Source organism: Chenopodium quinoa, unplaced genomic scaffold, assembly GCF_001683475.1.
Source record: "Chenopodium quinoa cultivar QQ74 unplaced genomic scaffold, ASM168347v1, whole genome shotgun sequence".
In the NCBI taxonomy this organism is placed as follows: Eukaryota; Viridiplantae; Streptophyta; class Magnoliopsida; order Caryophyllales; family Amaranthaceae; genus Chenopodium; species Chenopodium quinoa.
Window position 1 is genome coordinate 690102 of NW_018745291.1, and position 23035 is coordinate 713136.

At 34.0% G+C, this 23035-nt stretch overlaps 2 protein-coding genes across 4 annotated transcripts; one reads left to right on the forward strand and one right to left on the reverse strand.

The window, feature by feature from the left end:
- The first annotated feature begins 10865 nt into the window (after window positions 1-10865).
- Window positions 10866-17115, forward strand: LOC110712150 (probable E3 ubiquitin-protein ligase RZFP34). Of its 2 annotated transcripts, XM_021890587.1 has the most exons (11): window positions 10866-12685; window positions 12794-13307; window positions 13415-13502; window positions 14843-14902; window positions 15008-15040; window positions 15151-15228; window positions 15584-15627; window positions 15941-16064; window positions 16169-16260; window positions 16357-16468; window positions 16628-17115. In XM_021890587.1, the coding sequence occupies exons 2-11, from the start codon at window positions 13192-13194 to the stop codon at window positions 16733-16735; spliced, it is 855 nt and encodes a 284-aa protein (XP_021746279.1). In that variant the 5' UTR covers window positions 10866-12685; window positions 12794-13191; the 3' UTR covers window positions 16736-17115. The 2 variants fall into 2 exon arrangements, with proteins under 2 accessions (XP_021746279.1, XP_021746278.1); XM_021890586.1 differs by having other exon boundaries at window positions 10866-13307.
- A 2192-nt stretch (window positions 17116-19307) lies between these two features.
- Window positions 19308-22175, reverse strand: LOC110712192. 2 transcript variants are annotated; one of them, XM_021890646.1, is made up of 3 exons: window positions 21770-22175; window positions 20030-21159; window positions 19308-19928 (listed from the first exon to the last, which is right to left on the reverse strand). In XM_021890646.1, exons 2-3 carry the CDS (start codon window positions 21142-21144, stop codon window positions 19784-19786), a joined length of 1260 nt encoding a protein of 419 aa, XP_021746338.1. In that variant the 5' UTR covers window positions 21145-21159; window positions 21770-22175; the 3' UTR covers window positions 19308-19783. The 2 variants fall into 2 exon arrangements, with proteins under 2 accessions (XP_021746338.1, XP_021746337.1); XM_021890645.1 differs by lacking the exon at window positions 21770-22175 and having other exon boundaries at window positions 20030-21752.
- Between the last annotated feature and the right edge of the window lie 860 nt (window positions 22176-23035).

Consider the following 23035-nt stretch of genomic DNA (forward strand, 5'->3'; position numbering starts at 1 on the left):
ACTATATTATTATTAAGTAATTATCAACATCTTTGTAGACATTTTTATTATCATGCATTATATTGTAATTATTTTGTGACCAAGTTGTATTTAAATTGACAATTGCAGGTGGAAAAGAAGTAGAAGGGTGCGTTAAATCTTGCTCTGGAGTTTGCGAGAGGAACTACTTGAATAACTTAGCTCCATAACAACACTTTTCTTAGGTTTTTTTTGCTTATTTTATTATGCTCCATTATTTTAAAACTATTTCGTATTTTTCTTACTTATTTTTTATATTATATTTTGGGGATTCCTGTAGTCTCTTAAAATACTGGAAAAGTGTAAGAATTCAACGTTGGATTTGGGTAGTGCCATAATAAGTTTATGTTCGGAGTTCTTGTGTAATCAACTAATTCAAGTGTCATCAACAACGTAATTTCTGTATACGTAATTAATTTCCATCGTTTTTTAATCAAGCGCCTAATGATAAAGCATGCATGCATGAACATGATAAGCCAAAAAGCTTCTCATACTAAAAAACCATTTGTACATTATATTCGTTGATGACATGGATGTTGTGGTGTTACACTAGCACATGAAGCAATATTTATTTACCATGTACTCCGAGGTTTGTTGTAGTAGTTGTGTTATTGTCGGAGAAAAGAAAAATGTATTTTCACGTAAACGTGGATAAATTTTTAATAGTTGTATTTAATTGTGTACGTGACGAGTGTGACCTAACGTTTATGATGAAAAATTATTTGCATACGTTGTTGGATTCCTTAAATAAAACCCACCACACGTAAGAATAGTTGGTGAAAAAGTGAGTATGAATGTATGGGCAATCGCACTAAAGTTTTTGCATCATTTCACAAACACTTTATTCTACAAATAACGAGGTTCAAACAACAAACATTATAAAACATTTGTAAATTACAAGGGTCTGGCCGTCTAGGTGCACTCACTATTAGAAGAAATAGTTCACTTTACAAGTTAAACGAAGTTTCATTTAAAATTAGATCATATATATGTCAAATTGTCAATAGGAGTAACCCCTTATCCTTATAAACTTAGCCGTACTTTTCTTTTTGAGTTATTCATTTGAATTTGCCTTGATCTTTAAATAATCATACGAGTATGCCGGTTTACCATCACATTCACTATGTTTAGTTTGGTTACTGTAAGTTTCCCTCTTGTCAACTACACCAATCCAAAAATTAATATGAAATACGATAAATATACCCTTTTTATATTACACCACTACCTTACAAATAAGACAAATAAAAAGGAATATAGCGAGTATACCATGTGTCAAAATACTTGGTATACTTTATTGCAAGTGCGAATTGTTTTTACGTGGAGGTGTTAGGTGCGTATTCCTGATTTAGTGATTACAAAAACCCGTGATCAAAAGATTCAAAGAATAATGTTTTATTTGTTTTGTTCTTTAAAGTGGATGACCAACTTTTTAGTTTCCTGTTTCGAGGAAAAGCAAAGCAAGTCACGGACGCACAATCTTCATGTTTCCGCTTGGAAATTTTTGTTAGATAGCGTAAAACTCTTGAAGTGTATTTCATTGATTCATATTATAGAGTTACAACGATGAGTTCTAATCACGTTAGGAAACCTCAAAAGATATTCACAGAAAAATACAAAACTATATCCTTTTATACAAAATAATACTATCTTCGTTTTTTTTTTATGTGCAACTTTGGGGCAATTCACGGTTCACGAAGTAAAAGATTGAAGGGTAAAGATTAAAAAAGTATAATGGTGATTAATATATTATAGGAGTATGTAATTAAGGTGGAGAGAGAATGTTTGGTTAATTAATCAAACCAGCCACCACCACCAAGACCAGCCACCACCACCAAGACCAGCCACCACCACTACCGCCGCCTTCACCAAAACCACCGTCGGCTTCACCACCACCACTACCACCCCCACGAAACCACCACAACCAACCCTACGAAACCACCACCACCACCCTCACATCTTTTCCTCCTTTTTCCGGCCACCAAAACTCCTTCTTCAACAATGGAACCTCAATTCTCTCTCAAACGCCACCATTCTCATTCTCTCTCTAACCCACCATTATCATCTTATTCTTCTACTCCACCTTCTCAACAACTCATACCCTCCGAAAATGGCGGCGAAACCCAATTCCGACTCCTCTGTCCCTCTGCAACAGTCGGCGGTGTCATCGGAAAAGGCACCATTCTCATCCAGATTACGTCGAACAAGAGCACAAACCTCAAGATGTAATACTCCGTATTTTTTATGTATTTTATAAATTATTTAATTAATTATAAAATATATTTTTAAAGTACTCAAGTATTTTAATTAAATTTTTAAAGGGCTAAAGTATTTAAATTATTGAGTTTTATAAAAGTATAATTTATTTTGGGCTAAACGTTTATTAATCGTTTGAGCTCGTTTAAATAATAGTATGTAAACAATCCTTACATACTCCTTGTGGACCAACCCATTTCATTTAAGTAAGCCCAATTCTTTTATTTGAACCTTTGTGGGTCAAATATTTCATAACTAAAGCCTATTTTTTTTTAAGCCCAACCCTAGTCTTTATTTCCTACTCTATAAATACCTCTCAATACCCCAAAATTTTCCCACACAAGAGATCAAAAATCAGATTTTGGGGTAAGTAATATTTTCTTTTCTTTTCCTTTAATTTTATTTTCTTTTCTTTTCCTTCTTTTCTTATTCTTTCCTTTTCTTTTTTTTTTATATGATGCTGTACTTGAGGGTTTTGGGAGAAACCAACCCCCACCTCACGCCACCTTGCACCACCTTGCTGCTGCCTCCAACATCCCGTCGGCGAGCCACCTCCGGCCGCCCAAAAATCGCCGACAACCACCCCACCGTGAGCCACCCTTATCTCCCCTCTTGTTTTAATTATTATTCCTATAATTATATACTATGGATTTTAGATTTTAATTATTGAAACGTGATTAGTATGTTTTATAATTGTGTTTTAATGATTAAAGATTATAGATTTCATATTGTAAAGTGTTTTAAATTATGATTTTTATAAAGTATTAAAAGTTAGGGTTTTAACTATTAAAGTGTTGATTTTTAGGGTACTAATAATCAATTAAATTAGGGATTTCATTCCTATTGAATTTATAAAGATTTATTAAACATAAAAACGAATTTTAGGTAATCAAATTCCGATCTCCGTTCTTAATTATTTTTAATCCCGTTTTAATCACGCTGAGATTATAACTTGTCCGATTTTTACAAAAAAAAAGTGTTATTCGTGTGTAAACAACGTTCTAAAAAGGTAGTGAGCACCACCCTCTCGTGGCCAAAATCAGCCTCTAAATAGGGTTTTCGGATAGTTTTTGATTTTTGACGAGGGTTTAATGTTCTAAAAATAATTTTCAGATTTATTTGTGGGGGTTTAAATTTTAAAAAGTGTGCTGGAATTTTTATATAAATACCATGAATGAGTTTTTACTTTGTGGTTTTAATTACCCACTTAAAGAAAGAGTTTTAAAGGTTTTAAACCAAAATTTCAGCTTATTAGAGAAGGTTTAAAGTGTTTAAAAGTTGCTAGAAATTTGTGTAATCAAGGAAGTAATTGAGTTTATGTATTTGGTATTGTAGGAGACTTTAAGTTAAGTAATTTCTAGCATTGTGGCTAGTTGGAAAGATGATTTAATTAAGGTACGTATAAGAATACGAGAAACTTGATTTTAGGAGCATGTTTAGGGACTTGGAAAAAACCTAGAATCATGCTAGGGAACTTGTGGATTGGTTGACATTGTTTGGTAATGAGTTGATTGATGATAAATGTGATGATTGGTTTAATTTATGTATGAGAAAATTTGCATTGATTTTCCTTATGAGCATTATTTATGCAATAATTTGCAAAGTGAGCTTAGAGGCAAAAATACAAGGATATATGGAATGAATCATTTTAATTACTTATTCATTTGTATTGAAATGGAATGAGTAAAGGAAGAGTTAAAGTCTTATAAGACAAGATTGTGGATATGAGGTGTCTTATGCATTTAAGGTGTTTATATACCGAGGTAGTTAAATGATTCAATAATAAATGTTGTTTGTCACTGATAAATTAAGAATTGAATTGGAAACTTGAATGATTGATGTATGATTGGTTGTGTTGTTTGCATATGAGTCATCACCAAATTTAAACTTGTAAATCACGTAAAGTGCAAGAAGGATGAGCAATAAAACTCTGGATTTGTGCACATCTAGAGTAATGACAAACAGGGGTTGGGGTTCACGGGGTATTAGCCGTGTACTTTTCAGAGGCCGTCTGATCTACGAGTCTATTGTTTTAAATTCTCTTAAAATTATAATGAGTTAGATGAGATCTCATACTAGCTATGGCCACGGAGTCGCGCCCATCTGCCATTGGATGTTTATTAATGTCTTCTGAAAGGAGGCATAGGATTTTCTTATTTAATGTTCCGGAATGGAGCACAGGGGGACAACCCGGTCTATTGCTTAATCCAATCAATTAATGAAGTGGTCAATGCTACTTAAATAAAAACTTTGTAATAAGTAACAATTGAATCATGTGTTCGAGTCAATGGTTATATTGAGTGTATGGAATGCTTGTTAGTATCATGCTAAGGCTCTTTACTGTGTTTCGTAGCTTGTATGTACTCAGCGTTGCTGATGACGTGCTTTTGTGTGTTTCTTTTGGTCATGGCCTTCGCCTTCAATGACCCTGTAATGATCCAATTCTTACACTTGTAATATTGGGGAGCAGATTAATCACAGGTTTCTGCATAAACTGAACTTGCATCAGGGTGATGGGATTTGAGTGGAGCGTTGGTTAACCATTTAGCTTATTTCATTTCATAAATTGATGTTATTTTGACTCTAATTCCGCTCGCTTCCTATTTAATTGGGTTTTGAATAAGGGCCATTATGGTTCCAACTTGTAGGACTAAATTGAGTCTTGACTTTTTGGTTTTGAAACTTATATTCTTCTTAAAACTAAGTTAGTTTTCCGCTGCTGATTTCTGAAACTAGCCTTAACGTTTTAACACGTGGCTGTAGCACACCAGTAATTCTCACAGGTTATTAAAAGTATTTACAGGTGATTATAGGTTTTAAAGAGAGAATTATTGGGGTGTTACACAAGAACTACCTCAACAACCACCGCCTACTCCGAAGCCGTATTCTACAATTCTCGATCCTTCGAATCCGCTAGGGTTTCTCCAATCTGCCATTGATTTCGTTGCGAAAGTGACGGATTTCTTCGCCGATGATTCATCTGAGAAGGAAGTTCGCAAAAGTCGGCGGTGTCATCGGAAAACACGGCGTCGTAGTCCGCCAACTTAGGGATGATACCGGTGCTCGAATTCGCATCGTTGATGATCTTCCTCCCTTTTCGCGCTGTGATGAAAGGATAATTCACATCATCGCCGATTCGAAAAACCCTAACCCTAATTCTGGGGAGGAGAGGGAAGAAGGGTTGATTGCGCAGGCGGCGTTGGTGAAAGTGTTTGAGAGGATATTGAAGGTTGATGAAGGAGGAGAGAGAATTGTGGTGGGAGGAGCGGTGGTCGTGACTCTTGAGGGAGGAGGGTGAAAGAGATGAAGAGGATGAAGGTGAAAGAGATGAAGAGCAAAGATGAAGAGGGTGAATGGGTGGTGGCTGGTGGGTAGAGAGATGAGTAGATGGGTGGGTAAAATTAGGTTAATGATTTTAGATTAGATAAAAAAGTTATTGTGATTAAAATAAGATAAGGGTAACATTAAGAAAATCTGAATTTTTAAGTAAGGGTAAATTTGTAATTTTCAGGGTTTTTGTTTACTAAAAATAGAAAGAAAATAGAAAGTTGCACATAATAGTGAACGGACTAAAATGGCAGAGGTAGTATTTATCATATTCTATCAATTTCTTCTACAATTAGATAAATATAAGCACCATTTTTTTCTACCCTTTACATGAGATCGATTATACAAGAATAATGCTTTTTTTTACTTAACTAGATTAATCTTAAGTACTATTACTTCACTTTATCTTTACCTTGCCAGGAATCGGACACTCTATTCCTTAATTGTGATTTCTATGTTAAATGCGGAGTACAATACTTCAGCTTTTGCAATGCTATGGGCAATTAAGCATGCCCCGCCCGACATGGTTTTGCCCTTATAAGCTATTGTGCGTGTTGGGTTGTGGACTTGTGTCTTGTACAACATAGCATAGACACACACACGAACTTTATGATGACAAATAATGATGTCGTTAAGTGAATCATGCCTAGCCAACTCCTTGCTGTGAAGAGTTATTACTAGAAGGCTTAAATCTAATGTATGATATGATCTATTCTATAGTAAAGGCCATCAAGTTTGAAATTAATTATAATTTGGCCTATTTTCCGTAAGAATTTGCACTTTGTATCTCTTAACATTTTATGCTTGGCTTAGCACAGAGCTCTAAGCTAATTCTTGTTTGAGATCCAAAATGTTCACTAAAACGTTGGTTTTAGAAGGCATTGGCCTTTTGAATTATTGAATTATACTTGTTACTCGTATCATTTGTTGGTTATAAAATAGGAAAAAGAGAAAGTTGTTTAAGATACACGTTCTAATTTCAGAAGTATCGAATATTGCAGAGTATTAGCTACTTCATACGGAGTATTTTACAATAATGACGAAAAATGCAGTATTCTGAAATTAATTACTCCGTAACAATTATCATAATATCATTATTATGATTGGCAAAACTCTTTGTGATTATAACAAGTCGCATTTACTTCGGTTGATGAATATTAATTGACTATTTTCTCTTTGGTCAAAAAATTGCGTACAAACTCTTCTTTGTTTTGGTGTTTATGAAGGTTCATGGATGATTGCATATCAAATAATTCAAATTCAGCGAACCAATATCAACAAATTATTATTATTGTATTCAATAAATTATTAAAAATTCCAAATTGACTTCTAAAATTTAAATTTGTCATTAGAATTTTAATCCTTGATTGGTTGGTCATTAATAAAATTGACATTCGGCCCTATCAAAGAATAAATATTGATATAATTAGGCAAAACCATTTCTCAAAACAAGAAATCTTGATGAAGAAAGATGGATTGATGGAGTCAAACTATAAATTGACAATCAAAACAAATAATTTAGATCTATCTCAGCATAAATTACTTACACATAATGATAAGATAACATAGGAATTAATAATTTAATGTCTATTCTATTTGAGGTGGTTGTTTTCTAGTGCTACTTTAGATCTTTAAAAAAGTTGTTACAATCATGTAAACACTTGGGATAAATCATCCACCAAAGTAACACAACTTTCAAAGTGATGATCGACTTGTCATGACCTAGTTAAAAGACACGTCCATACAAATTAGGGTGTCAACAAATTAGGGTCGCCAATAGTCAATAGATCATAGATACAATACATAATATGAATTTAGGGTTTGTTCATTTAACTTGACTTATGTGAATGTAATTTATTAAATCTGATTATTTTTAATTTGGATGGAATATGTGTCTCTGATTGGGTTTGATTAATCTAAGTAAAATTAATTAATTGTGATACACGGTATTTTTTAAAGTGAATAGGGCACATCTTAAATTATTTTTTAATTAACTTGCTCATTTTACAACTGATTTTATTTTGCAATCTACAACCATATACGTAGTATTACACTTTGCTCATTCCGCAAAAAAATTTCTTACTTGCATAGATTGAGCAAATTTGTTAAGTGATACTCCGAAAGTAATAAGAACAAATAAAACTACTCCCTCCGTTAATTTTTTGCAACTTTTGTCATTTTAGTCCGCTAACAATTATGTGCAACTTTCTATTTTATTTCCATTTTTGGTAAACAAAAACCCTGAAAATTACTATTTTACCCTTACTTAAAATTTCTGATTTTTTTTAATTTTACCCCTTATTAACCTTAATCCCACATTATATTACAAAACATCTAAATTAACCTCTTCGTCTTTCTCAACCACCCACATTCCTCTTCATCTTTCTCTCTCCTTCGCCTCTGTAATTTTCTCCATTGTTCCTCCTCAAATCTGAGATTTCATCCTCACAACTTCCAAAAAACGAGTCCCCCACCACCATGGTAAACCTAGAACCACTTCGCGACGCTTATATTGTCACCGACGACCGCGGCGAGGAAAATTTTTATTGTTAATTTTCCGTTTTGTAAGCTTATTGTATGGTTTTGTATTGTATTTCTATTGTTAATTTTCCGTTTTATTGTTAATTTTTATTGTTGATTATTGTAGATCTACAATTTTGTATTTTTTTTCGATTTTTTGGGTGATTTATCTTCGAATTTCTGGGTTTTTTTTGGATTTTGTTCGATTTTTTTGGGTTAGGGTTAGTGGTGAATTGGTTACGGTGGGGTGAGTGGGTGGCTGGAGCTGCCAGATTTTTGGGTGGTCTGGGTTAGAGGTGGGTCTAGGGCGTGGGTTTTGGGTTTTGTTGAAGGTGGTTGCGGTGGTGGTTTCGTAGGGGTTGGTTGCGAACTAGTTTCGTGGGGTTGGTTGCGGACTGGTTTCGTGGGGTTGGTTGCGGTGGTGGTTTCGTGGGGGTGGTAGTGGTGGTGGTGAAGCCGGCGGTGGTGTTGGTGGAGGCGGCGGTGTTGTTGGTGGAGGCAACGGTGGTGGTGGCAGTGGGTGGTTAATTTCTTTAAACATTCTCTTTCCACCTTAATTACATACTCCTATAATATATTAATCACCATTATACTTCCTCTAATATTTGCCCCTTAACTTTTGGCTGGTGAACCGCAATTTGCCCCAAAGTTGCAAATAAAAAGTAACGGAGGGAGTAATCAAAATCGAATATTCATGCATTGAGCAAACTAGTCAAACAACCGGTTGTATCTCATGTACGGCGAAGGATGTTGATCCCGCTAAGCTACGGGGATGGTCCATGTAGACTTATCATTAATTATTTGCCTAATTGACTCACCTATCTAATAATACTTGGTAACTACCAAGCAATCTCTTATAATTGCGTGACAGATGAACACACACACGGCGGCAAATCTGAAGTTTACAAATATTTGATGTTGTTATGGATAAGCATTCCACGTTACTTTCTCGGGTCTTTTTCCAATACTTACTCCGTATTGTCCGTCTTTAGAGATCTCTATTCTCTACACTAAACTAACGTGTTCAAACCACTAATAAAGTATTTAAAAAGACTGGCATTGACGTGGCAAGATCTTAGTGGTCTGGTAGTCTTGAATTTGTTGAATCTAATCTAAGCCCTTGAATCGTTATCTAGTTGAGTTTAGGCATGAGTAAATGAATAATGTGACCACACTTTTTAAATTTTCGTTCATGAATTGTTTTTTTTTTGTGGCAATAATAGGTTCATAGACTTCCTGTTGCTACGTGACTATTTGAGTGATAGAGTTCTAGTGTTTTACTCTTCAAAACATGAACTTAAACGGAGAAAAACTATGTAATCCCTCCATTTTGTGATAATAACAATATTTTGACCGATATACATGTCGATACACTATCTGACCATTAATATAGATATGGTATATTACTAAAAAGTTTAAAAGTTTGATCTAATTAAAATATACATAAGACGAATTCAAAAGTATTTTACATGGCAATATATGATTTTATGTATTGATAAAAAAAGTATAGTTTAAATAAGCATGTAAATAGTGTAAAAGTCAAAATGTTGCATGCAATTATTACAAAACGCAGTGAGCATTCCGTATACGATTCCATTTCTGTTTTATTTTCGTAATGTATCTAGCTTGTACTCTAGTGATAAATATGTAGTTTTGTTGTCTTGATAATTTGTGATCAAGTTCCACTAAAATTGAGAATAACGATTCTCTTATCTTTTATAAACACTTTCTCAAATATAATGATCAATTAATTGGAGTTAGAAAGTGGGGGGGCAACTTTAAAATTATGTTCATCAATCCTACAAAATAGAGTAATATATCTTTGTACATGTAATAATATATCTTTGTACATGTAAGATAAATCGTTCATGTTACATAATCTTGTCCTCCTTATATCCTTGTACATAAACAAAACTTGTTGAGTTGCAAAGTTGATCATGATTATAAGTTAGTCAAGCAATAATAGTCGAACTTAACTTGCTTTTATAACAAGGTTGCGATTTGTTTGTACGTGACCTACTTGTTAAAATTACTGATACACTATGTTACTAAGTACTCCCTCCGTTTTTAAATACTTGTTTCAGTTTCCTTTTTCAGCCGTTTTTAAATATTTGCTCTATTTTCTTATTTGGAAATCTTTTACAATATTTAATTCATTTATCTCACCTAGTAGACCCAACATAAATCATATTTTATTAATTTCATATTCTCTCTCCTCTAATTCTCTCAACTAGTTTTGCTTTTTACAATTTTTTATTCTTCCTCCTACCCCACTACCTCCATATTTTATTATTTTCTCCAATTTCTCCTAAAACTCCGTACATGGAGAAATGGAGCAAGTATTTAAAAATGGAGAGAGTATGTAAGAACTTTTATCGTAGTTGTCGCAATAATGCTTATAAACATTGTAACTCAAATCAAAGGCCATAACATTGTTCATAAACATGATATGTCAAATTAGTAACCATACAAATCTAAACTCTACACTAAAATGATATGCATACTAGTAAGTCAATAGAAAATATTACTGTACAATAGAATGGGAGTTTATTTCGAAGAGATTGTTACTAATTTAAATACGTCAAATCATATTATTGGAATAAAAATGCAAGATATTTTTTCTATCCAATGAAAGTAATCAATTTAATAAAAAATATCTCAAAAAAATTAAAAAAATTAGTGGATATTGAGTGCACGAAATCGTAGCATCTGGAACTAAACCAATCCTCTATAAATTCTGCTCATTCAAAATTTTCTCTCTCATCATTTCATCTCAACTAATGTTTTCTCTCTCTTAATTAAGAAGAAACTTCGATTTCGCAATTAAAAGGGAGCAAAATTCATTAATTTCGGCTTAATCAGTCTTCAGAATTCAACGATCGTCATCGGAAAAAACCCTAATCAACCAACGAAAGTTCGTCGTTATAATCATAATTTTAGCTGGTTCCTCTTTTAATCTTTGCTTAATTTGAATATTTAATCATTGCTTTTCCATCTGATTGAATCGAATTGGGGTTTGATTTGTGCTTGAATTAGCCGAGAAAAGGTAGGTTTAGTGGTTTATGATCAAAGATTAATTTTTTTTTTTTTTAGGTTTTAGTGGTCTGTGATAAATTATTGAAATTTTTAGGTTTGGATTATACAGAAGATTAAAAGTTGTGGGAAACAGTTTATGCTAGGATATAGCTTGATCTAGGGTTTGGTACTGATGATATGGAATTAATTTGGTAAATATGATTGCTCTCTGGAAATTAGTGTTGCTAAATTAAGACATAAAGATGAACACTTTAGCTCAGATTTGTGGTTTATGTTGTGTTGATTGTCTATTTATTGATGAATTTAAACTTATTTAATTTGTTGGTGTTTGCTGTGATTTTCTTTTTGCTGATCTGCTTATTTGTAATTATGTATTATGTAAGCAATTGAATTGGCTGCAGCTCCATAAGTAATTGAAACTTTACTGTATGACCTGCCTATTGTGCATGCTATTGTGATGTGTATATACGATTGGCATGCCCAATTTTTCGTTTGTCGTATGTGAGACATGGATGTCCTGTCTTCCATGTTTGTAGATGTGATGAACTCTCCTCTGATGTATATTGGAGGAGGGTTTTGGGAGGACGGGGTGAGGATCATTGAGTAATGATTCAAATGGGGTTTCTAATTGTGGTTTACAGCGGGTTTTGATGTGCGTTTTTTGGATAGATGCTTCGATTTCATATGTAAAATGAGTGAGTTCATGAGAGACAAGTACACTGTGTGTGAGATATGACCATAGTGTCTCTGCTCAGTTTCATAAGAACTATGAAGCTGCAATTCTATCATTGGTTGTTGGACTTACAGGCTGTGTAACCACGATTCGTAACTCTGATTTTAGATTGGAAAGGATTGCTAACTTCAGGTGATACTGTAGGATTTCGCCGGATTATATGAATATAAGGCATTTAACTTTGTACGATAAGATTTCAGGGCTCTTGAGAAATAACCCATGAGGCCATTTCTCTAAAACTCTTCAAGTCACCTTCTGCAGTCATCAGTCTCTCGTATACTTTGAAGCACCGTCTGTTGTTTGTCTTTACTTTGTAGGTTATTATTAATCTGAGTCTTTTGTTAGTCTGACTTTTGACCCTGCCGTAGCATTTCTGGATATAACTCTCACCCGTCAATGGCCGAGGATTCTTTGGTACTATATCTCAAAGTCTTGAACCATTAGAAAGACTTAGAATACTCTGACATGTATTGTTTAGTATGTTTTGACGCCTTTGAAGGACTCATTAAATCCCTAGGCAACTGCATACCAATTGTCAGAATGGTCTCACTGAAGGTACTTCGGAGCATTGGGCAACAAGTTGAATTATATCACGTTAGGGTGCAGGCTTCTCAAGTAGTTTCTGTTAGGTTTTAAATTTCTGCCCTAGGGATGAACATAGAGGAGGCCCTGATATTGCATGATATGTAATGGATTAATGTTCCAATATCCAAAAGTGGAGTTCATGAAGATCAAGTATTAGTAATCAGGATAATTAATGGAACTTAAAGGTGTTTTCATCGGAAGTCATGAATCAAGGTAGGCATGTTGATGGACCATCAACACACAACTCTCACACATTCTCCCTGTATGGTTGTTTCGTTTTAGACGAGAATTGATTTGTGTGATCTACTGCTCTTACCATAGGTTGAGGCTTGTATTGTTCATCTCCAATTTAGTTGGACTCGTTTTTGGACCTTCAAGGCATCAAGAGATCTTGCATCACTGTTGATTTCTACAAAACCAAGAAGCTGCGGAGTTCCTGATTGCTGTATATTCTAGTTTGTAGTGGGATATATTTAGATCTTCTTTTTTGATCTGCTCTCTTCTGGCAGTTGTGACGATTGGAGCTGTGCAGCCTTGCTTCAATTATCTTCTTGCTGATGTCATTGCTCTGCAGCAGTGTAGAAGAAATCAAGGATATTTACCTGGGTGCCTTGGATGCTTAGTGTACCTTTTTGGGTTGTAGGATTAGTCCCTAAATGATACTCTCAATGCAGGTATTTTAGCTTGCTTTAAGCAGCTTAGTGACTGTAAGATTCATCATGGGAGCAATCATGAAGCAGTACGAGTCTATGAAGTCGCACTCAGACAGAAAAGTCTCTGTGGATGCCTCCAATTGTGCAGACACTCTGCTAGATAGGGGTTACATGGAGTATGGGTATGTAATGTGCTATTTATTGTTCCCAGGGGCCCTTTAATCTTGTTTCCCTTTAGATTTTCACTAAACAATCTCTAGTCCGTTACAATGATAAATTCTCATTGCAGATGTCAGCATTATCGGCGAAGATGTCGAATTAGAGCACCTTGTTGTAATGAGGTATTTGACTGCCGCCATTGTCATAATGAAGCGATGGTAAGTATCCCTTCCACAATGATAGCTTTTTAGTATTCAATATTATGCCTTGGGTAGGATATTTGGGGATGCATTTTATAGCCACCCATGATTACATATTCCACAATCCACACCTGTGATATTGTCACCCTAAATTCTTCCTTGAGAATGAACTGTTGATGGGTTGGTGACCTGTAGGCATACACTTCCAAAGCTAAAATGATTGGTTTACCAATTTTTAGGTGATCATTCTTTACTTTTAACAATGTTTTGAATTGGTGAATGACCCTTCCTACTAGGAAGATTGGTAGTTATCTTGGAGTTATTAATTAGAGCTTTTTGTTTCGCACTATAATTTTGGTTCTTGATGAATATATAGCCTGTGTTTCATCACATTTTACACTGACAGAAACCAATGTAAGATTAATTTAGTGAGCTTTGCATAATTTGGCATATACTAGCTTGCCTCAATTGTCTTGGTTGTGATTTGCTGTTGAATCTTGAAGTGTAGGCTGATATTTGACCTTTACCTGAGTTATAGCCTTATTGGCACCCTATTCCATTTGTCTGGGAGGTACTTTGGGGCTTCCTGATTATGCAGGTTCTATCACTTCTATGTTGATGTAAATAGAAAGCATCTTGTTTCTTCTTATAGGTAAATACTCACCATAACACATAGGAACCTTATGGTAGGCTGTAATAAATGGTGTTATTTTTTATAATAAGTTTATACTATGTACTTTCAAATTTCCATGCCATTGTATATGGTGGAACTTAATTCTCAAATATGTGGCTTTTACTGCTTCTAAAGTGGCAATGGTTTTTGTAGAAATTTCAAATTTGTGATGGAAAAGAGATGTTGGCACCAGACTTCCCTTACAAAATTTTACTACTGTGCCTTTCTATTAAAGTAAATTCCACCATTTAATGTTACATTTCAATATCAATTGTTATGGAGTAATCTTCCTGTTTCTCTCTTTGACCCATCAATGCTTTTTCTCTCTCGTAACACTTTATTGTTTATTTATTTCTCTTTCTATCACTTCCAAAATATTTGTTATACTTTTAAACAACTATTCTTAATCTCTATGTCAAGTGTGAAGTTATTATTGGGATGGAAGTAAATACAAGTTTCTAATTGTTATTTGAGTTTATGGAGTCTGTAAGGATAATTTTCATTGTGTATTTATGAACTTTGACCACAGCCACTAGCCAGGATTCCGGACTACCCCGTCAATTGCTCCCTGTTTTGCAAGATTTTTACATAGATCCTATTGATATGCAGAACAATATACTGAGCTGAGGCATTTATTTTTCTCCCTGTTTTACTTGACTTATTCTTATGTCTTATTGATATGCAGAACAACATCAAGCTTGAAAAGACAAAGAGGCATGACATTCCTCGACGTCAAGTTCAGCAGGTAGAATTTTTATGAAAATGTATGCTAATAGGAGTTCATATTTGAGCTAGTGTTGTTATTCAATGTTTTATTGACTGACCTTGTCTTCCTACTATGTTTAAATAGGTGATCTGCTCTCTTTGTGGTACTGAACAAGAGGTTTGTCTGATCTCTAATTTTTGAGCTTTCTGGCCCAATTGTGAAGCCTATAATGGTTCAAGATGTTGACTTTGATTGGATTTTAATGTTGTTGGATGATGTCTATCCAGGTTCAACAAGTGTGTATCAATTGTGGTGTTTGCATGGGCAAATATTTTTGTGAGACATGCAAGCTATATGATGATGATGTAAGTAGCTTTTTTCTTCATAATACCAGGCTTCCGTGTTTCTGCAGAATATCTTTCAAAAAAATTTATTGTCGTGTAATTTGGACAGCATAAATCTTTGCTTTCAAGTTTCAAGTCAAGCTGAACCAATGACTACAGACTGTAATATGTTAAACTTAAACATTTGAAGCTAGATTTTAAGAACCCATAGAGAGATTATGTTATAATTAATACAGTAGAAAACTAGGAGCTGTATGAGTGTGGATGATTTCAAGTTATGGTCTCAGTTTAATAAATGGAAACTATATGTGATAGAGACTTGCCACATTAGCCCTGTAATGTGTTTCCCTAACTCATAGTTTTGGTGATTTTGCAGGTATCTAAGAAGCAGTACCACTGTGAAGGGTGTGGAATCTGCAGGTATGAGTTTAATTGATATAGATTGCATTCTTTGCTTGAATATTAGTTCAATAGCTTGCTTTACTCATTCTGTCCCTACTTAATTTGTTCCCCTTTCCATTTTGAAATGTCTCACATTGATTGTTCTCTTATGATCTTACATCACTCAAAAACTCCTTAAAGATCCCTGAAATCTCAATGCCATTGGGAAATGTGATGATTATTAACCATTTATATGACATTAGGAGCATTGTTATTAATGCCCCTGGTGTTACTTGTATGCACTGTGATGATTGTCTTGAGCAGGCTTATAACAAGTTTTGACTTTGTACAGAATTGGAGGACGGGAAAATTTCTTTCACTGTTACAAATGCGGTTGCTGCTATTCCATGGTCTTGAAAAATAGTCATCCTTGTGTAGAGGGGGCAATGCATCATGACTGTCCCGTGTGCTTTGAGGTATGGTATATATGACCTGTTTTCTAGCATTTTTTAAATGTAGCTATTTGTGAAATATGAATTCCTCAGAAGCTAATAATGTGTTAATATGATTCTGTTTTCAGTACTTGTTTGAGTCCAGATATGATATCACAGTATTGCCATGTGGACACACGATCCACAAAAACTGCTTGGATGAAATGAAGGAGCACTATCAGTGAGTTTTTTGGTTCCAATGCTCTACGTATTTGTGTAATTGCAGTTTGTATGGAATGGGATGTTAAATGGACCATTGTATGATCTCGTCTTGCAGGTATGCTTGCCCCCTATGCTCAAAATCGGTTTGTGACATGTCAAAGGTGTGGGAGAAATTTGACGTGGAAATTGCCGCAACTCCAATGCCAGAACCTTACCAGAATAAGATGGTGAGTAATTCGTTGTCTTTGCTACCTATAATTGTGTGGCAGCCTGGAAGATGCAACTTAATCCTGATTTAGAAGCATATCTTCTTCTGCTTACTGTGCAAATTTGTTAGGTTCAAGATTTGCTTCTCTAATAACTAATCATAAATTTTTTTTATGCAGGTCTCTATCCTTTGCAATGATTGTGGGTCAAAATCTTGCGTTCAGTACCATATCGTGGCTCAAAAGTGCCCAAACTGCAAATCTTACAACACTCGCCAATTAGGTTGAAATGTGGCTATTGTTGAGTACCGTATGATTTCTTCCGATGGATATGTTGGTGCCTACCCCTTGTTTGGCTCCAGAGCAACTGGTTGTATGATTGGTGTTTGGAATGGGAAATTTGCAAACTATGTAACCAAGCTCGGTTGAGGCCTTCGAGTAGCTGCAATTTTGTCACCTTCCGCCTAGTACAAACTGTATTATTTAAGTTTATGTCTGGTCTTTTGTATGATTCAATGTGTTGTATCTTGTACGCTATACAGCAGAGCTCCAGGTACTGTTGAGCTCAATTTACTTTGATTTCAGGTTTACTATCTCCTTGGATTAAACTTGAAATCTTTAAAATCATAATCTAGAGAAATTGCTCAGTTAAAATTTCACCTGAGAAATACTTTGTCTGGTTTGCTTTCGGAAAATATACCGGATAACACCTCAGACAGAGGGTGTCATCTATTTACTAGTACATCTGAACAAAACATAGTACTTCCCAACACCTCTCACATGATTAAGAGGTGGTTGGTTCATGGAGAAATAATTAGTCCAAAAAACCGAGATTGGATCATTTTACAGAAATTAACTAATGATTAACTTTGATCACGTTTTAACAAAGAAACCTGTGGTGAATATGTGAACTTATTTTTGAGGGCATGCTTGCTGAACTTATATGGTTTTATGTCATAATCATACCTCTATAAATTGCTTGTAACACACAAATTTGCTAGTCTCAAATCTGTACATGAAAATTAATACACTTACAAGTTAAGAAATCACCCCTTTACAAGAAAAGAAAACTACTGCTACTAAATGTCAGTATGTCACCAACAATTTTTTTTTTTATTTTTTTATTTTTTTTTTGGTAAAGTGAAAACAGCATTTTACCAAGAAATTATTTATTGTGATTGTCAAAGGTAACTCTGTTTAAATGCATATATATAACATACGACGGACCATATTAGATTATTAAAAAAATATATAAAAAAAATAAAATGTGTTGCAACACATAGAACGAGGTTGCACGTGAAGCCCAAACTACAGGAAATTCCCTATAACAAGGTTCTATTACTGACGTTATGAGCTTATGACTAATTTTTTCTATCATATTTTAAAGAGTAGAAATTTTGTTTTTCCATTGTTTAGTAGTACTCCATAGTCCATACTAAAACATCTTAATGTTCATAGTAATGGCTTCGTACGTAATTTTGTTCAATAAATCTCAAAGGGGAGAGGAGGATGATGTGGACAATAACCAATACGCCAATCCTTCAATGAACAAGGATGATAATATATGCAGTATTAGTAATGATTTTCTATATACTTTTGCTCGGAAAATCTTAATGTTCATAGTAATACGACTTCTAAATGGTAGTTTAGCTTCAACGAACAAGGATGCTCAGTTAGATAGGCGATAACAAATGCAATAATAATAATGATTTATGTAGTTTTTGCTCGGAAAATCTCAATGTTCATGGTAAAACTTCTAAACAGTTTTTCAACGAACAAGGATGGTCAATTAAGTAGGCATAATAAATACACTAGTAGCTAGTAATGGTTTTGTATGTAATTTTGATCAGAATATCTTATTGTTTATAGTAAAATACGACATTTAAATGATTATACCCTCAACAAATAAGAATGGTCGGTTAAAAGGCGATGATAAATGTAGTAATAGTAATGGTTTTGTATGTAGTTTAGCTCGGAAAATCTCAATGTTCAAGGTAAAACTTTTAAACAATTCTTCAACAAACAAGGATGGTTAATTAGATAGGCGATAGTAAATGCAGTAATACGGAGAAGTTATGTATGTAATTTTTGCAGGAAGAATCTCTAGGTTCATGGTAATACGACTTCTAAACGGTTGTTTATCGTTTCTCGATTTCGTTACCAAAAAGTGTTAAGTGTTAACCTTGATCAGACATTACTAACCTGGGAAAACTACAAAATGAGTGGGAAACACTACTACTATAAGCTTCTGCTGCACCTTAGCGTTAAAGAAGTGAGAATCATTGCAAATTGCATCAATATTTTATGTCCTAGATTTTGCAATGAATTGCATGGTCATGAAAGTATGCATTTTCTGTCATACATATTAATTCATAACTGACAAACTGTACTACCCTGATTCCCCCACCTATGCAGATATAGAAAACCTGGGTCCCAAATAAACAAACACATACACTAAAAATGCCAAGGGAAATCTTAAATTTGCTCAACTTTTGTATCAAATAAAGTGTAAAGCAAATAATTCAACAACAAGAAAAAGATTGATTTGAAATTAATGAAAAATACAGGGTTGGGTAATAAGATCTCTCAACAACCCTATGCTGATGCAGTTTTTGATCAAGTCTTTAGCAAGATACTTCTTTTCTTCAACTATGGTAAATTGTTAATTATACGGGTGTAACGTAACGTTACATGTATATGATAATGATAACGTTACATGTATGTGATAGCTGGGAAAAAAAGAAACTGAAAAACAGTTTCTGTTAATAAGATGCAGAGATGCAAATACCTTGGACATTCACGCGAGGCCTCAACTGTAAGACAAAGATGTAATATATGATGATATTCATGATAATGTACATCAAACAACAATCTGTAATTATATATGAATCATATCCAGCAAAATGATCAAGGTTTATATCCAAAATACTATATAATAATCTCAATAATTTGTCCATATGGGAGGCTTATACATCAACTCCTTTCAAAATGGTGAATCAAAAAGAAGGAACAAAAAACACTTCTTTTTTTTTTGGGTCTTTCACAGTTCCTGGAGAAGCCAGGAGAGGATAGAAGCAGAAATGGCAAAAGAAGCCATCCCCGGCTTTTATAACTACGGTCAAAATTATAGGATCTAGCCGATTTGCTATCCAAAAGTCATTAGAACCATGAGAGATGAATTGCAACAAAAGGTTTTACTAACACGCCATACAGTGAACACCCGAGGCTGCTTATAGATATACAAAAGATACAGCTCTTTATTATCAGATGATCAAACATTGGCAGTTTCATCAATCATGGGCATAATGACTTCAAGGAAAGCAATTAATAATTTCTCTATATAGCAACGAACATGCTTTTCTCAAAAATGTCATCACCAGTTTCCGCCTTGGGAGAATCTCCGGTGATAGATTTCTCTTGCTCCTCCTCATTGGAGATCTCCTCCAAACGGCAATCCCAGCTGCAGAAAGCTTTCTCACCTCTGCAACAAGGTTAAATACACAGCTTAGGGATGCTGCAATGACAAGATAATCACAACTCAACAACTAGAAGGTTAGCTGAAAGTAAGGTACTCGGACGAACCTATACATATAAATGTCTTTTCCCTCTTCCAGCTTCTTCTTGCAAAAGTAGCAGCAGCTCAAGAAATCGTTTGAAGGGTATGGTGATGGTGCAGATATCTGCAAACAGTTTTCCATACAAGGCATTTTGGTCTCTAAACTTTCTTTCTTATTTTCAGGATCAATTTCATTGGGGTGACTTTTCAAAACAAAGTCACCAAAAATATGAGTGGTTTTGGGATTGGGACCATGCGAAATCACACATGTATAGTCCTCTGAGAGCTCAATCTCTTCAGGGGTAAGAGACCGAGCCATCTCATTGCAAGAAGGAATCGCCATTGTACCTGTAGTCAGCTTATTCTCGGCATCCAGACCTCCTCCAATCCAGTCAAAACTCAAACACTTCTCCATTGTCTCGTTCTCAAAACAAGAACGCTTGGTCCTCGACTCTACATTACGAGACTTCAGCCTATACATCTCTGACCCTAGCCTCTTAGAATCCAAAGAAAAAGACTGGATCTTCCCAAAAGGGTCAGACTCTAAAGGGTCCCCTCCAATCTCAAATAAAACATCAGAGCTACCCTTCTGAAGATTAGAAGGCTTCATCAACCTAGCATGGGGGAAAATTGCATAGTTTTTTGGCAACGACTTAGGCGACGACTCACAAAAATCGACACGGTTGGTGGGCGAGTTTGGGGCTCCTTTACTCCTAATCTGAGACCCAAACAGTATAGTCTTACTATTAGATGAAGGCATAACTTTATCCTTCTCAGTTAAGTTCCTGTCATCATCATCAAGTGAATCCACAATGCTTCCAAGTCCAACCTTGTGACATTCCCAACACTTTTGGTGCACTTCTAAAGAGGATTTAGGGAACCTAAAACAAGTGCCCAAATTACAGAACAACTTAAAATCAAGAGGTGAAGTTGGGCTTCTAACTGAGTCACAATCTGAAGCAACTTTTGGGGTTAATCCTACAAATAGACCAGGAACATTAAAAAAAGAGTTGGTCTTTTGTCTTTGCCCTAAAATTTCAGCCTGTAAACAAGTTTCAGAACCTCCATCTGATGTTATTTGACCCCCCATTATTTGTTGTTCTTGCTGAATTGATCTACTCCTCTTCTTCAACATTATCATATAAATTTCCAAAATCTGTATTAATAATTCACAGAAAATCATATCAACAATTGGGTAGAAAGTGTATATTAAACAATACATATATCATCAAACCCAGAAAAATAAAATTCCAAAAAAATAAAATTAAAAACAGTATAAAAAGGAGGGGGAAATAACATGCAAATCTAGGAACTGAAAATAGGAGGAAATGTTATAAAAAAAAAAAAAAAAAAAAAAAAAAAAAATTTAAAAAAAACCCAGAAAAATTCAAGCAAATGCAGATAAAATTAGATAAAAACCCATAATGAAGAACAAATTAGATCATTGAAATTGTTGCCCAGATTATCCCATTTTCCAAGGTCCTAATTATTACCAGAAAAAAAAAAAAAAATTCAAATATTCCCAAAAATTCTAGAAAAAAACATGAAAATCACCCATACAACTGTATCCATCAGTTCAACAACCGATCAAGATAAAAATTATACAAAGTACTTAAAATCACTAAATACAACAAATGGGGTTCAAATAAAAAACAAAAATCAAACAAAAATGATGATTAAATGTTGTTAATCTAAAGATTATAACTCTAATCATGAGCTAAAGTGAAGTGAGCAAAATCATAAGAGAGAGAAAGAAGAGTACATACCTTTTGATTTGATTAATTGATTTTCCTCAGTTTAATAAAATAAAATAAACCCAAAAAATTGTTTTAAAAAACAAAACAACCCCAAGAAAATTAGGAGAGAAAAAAAAACCCAAAATGAGGGAGAAATGTATTTTTCTGGGAGAAGAAATTAAAGGGTGTTAAAAAAAAGGGAAAAAACAAAGGATGAACAAAAGAAGCAAAAAAAAATAAAAATGTCAAAAAAAAAGACTTGTCTTCCACTCTTTCTCTCTCTAATTGTTCTTCTTTGTTACTGTAAAATGCATCAAAATCAGCGAAGCATAGTTAGTGAGTGAAGAGAGAGAAAGAGAGCTTCTGAAATACTCTTTCTTTTCTTTTCTTTCTTTGCTTTCTTTATTTTCCTTCTCTTCTCTTTTTTCTCTCTCTACTGTGAATTTAAAGGAGAGAAGAAAGATGGACTCTGTAGTCATAGACGGTCAGGATCATTTCTGGAAAGTGCTTTTTTATTAAAAATAAATAAATAAAATTGGAAATTACTAAATTCTTACCTTTTGCCACGTCACTTATACAACAAGGATTTGAGTTTTTTTTTGTTTTTTTTTTTGTGAATTCTGATTTGTTTGACTTTTTGGTAAATTGTGGATTAGATGAGACTACTTCAAACAAAATATTAAATACAATATTAGTATGAATTTTACAAAGGTCAATTAGAAATAATCTCTGTGTTAAAACGGGGTAATTTTACATCTTTCATTACAATGTATAGGATGAGAGTCAATATTAAACAACAATGTAGAAAATGGTGATCAATGTTTCTAAATTGCGACTTGTGAGTAATGTACACATTTATGAATTTTAAGGGTTATCACAACTCTTGTACTCATACTTTGGTTTTATTGCAATATACTAAAAAAAAAATGTATATTTTAAAATGTTAACAATGAATAGCGAAGCATTGCACAACTTTAATTCTCTTATTGGTTTTCAATTATGAAATTCATGGTCAATTGTGGTATGTACGGTGATTGTTTGTCCTACTAATATCTTTAAGGACTTAATTGACTATATCTATCTTCACAATATGATATATATAATGAGATCGCTTCTTTCTTTATAAGTTTCAAAGTTAACATGATTAATTTCATTATATGGTCGAAACGTGTCAACTTTCATGCTACCTTAATAACTCAATTCAAAACAATGTAATTATGCAATAATGGAGTACACTAAGCATAAACGTAGTATAACATCATAAGGAATGTATCTTTTGATGTAATCAAAATCATA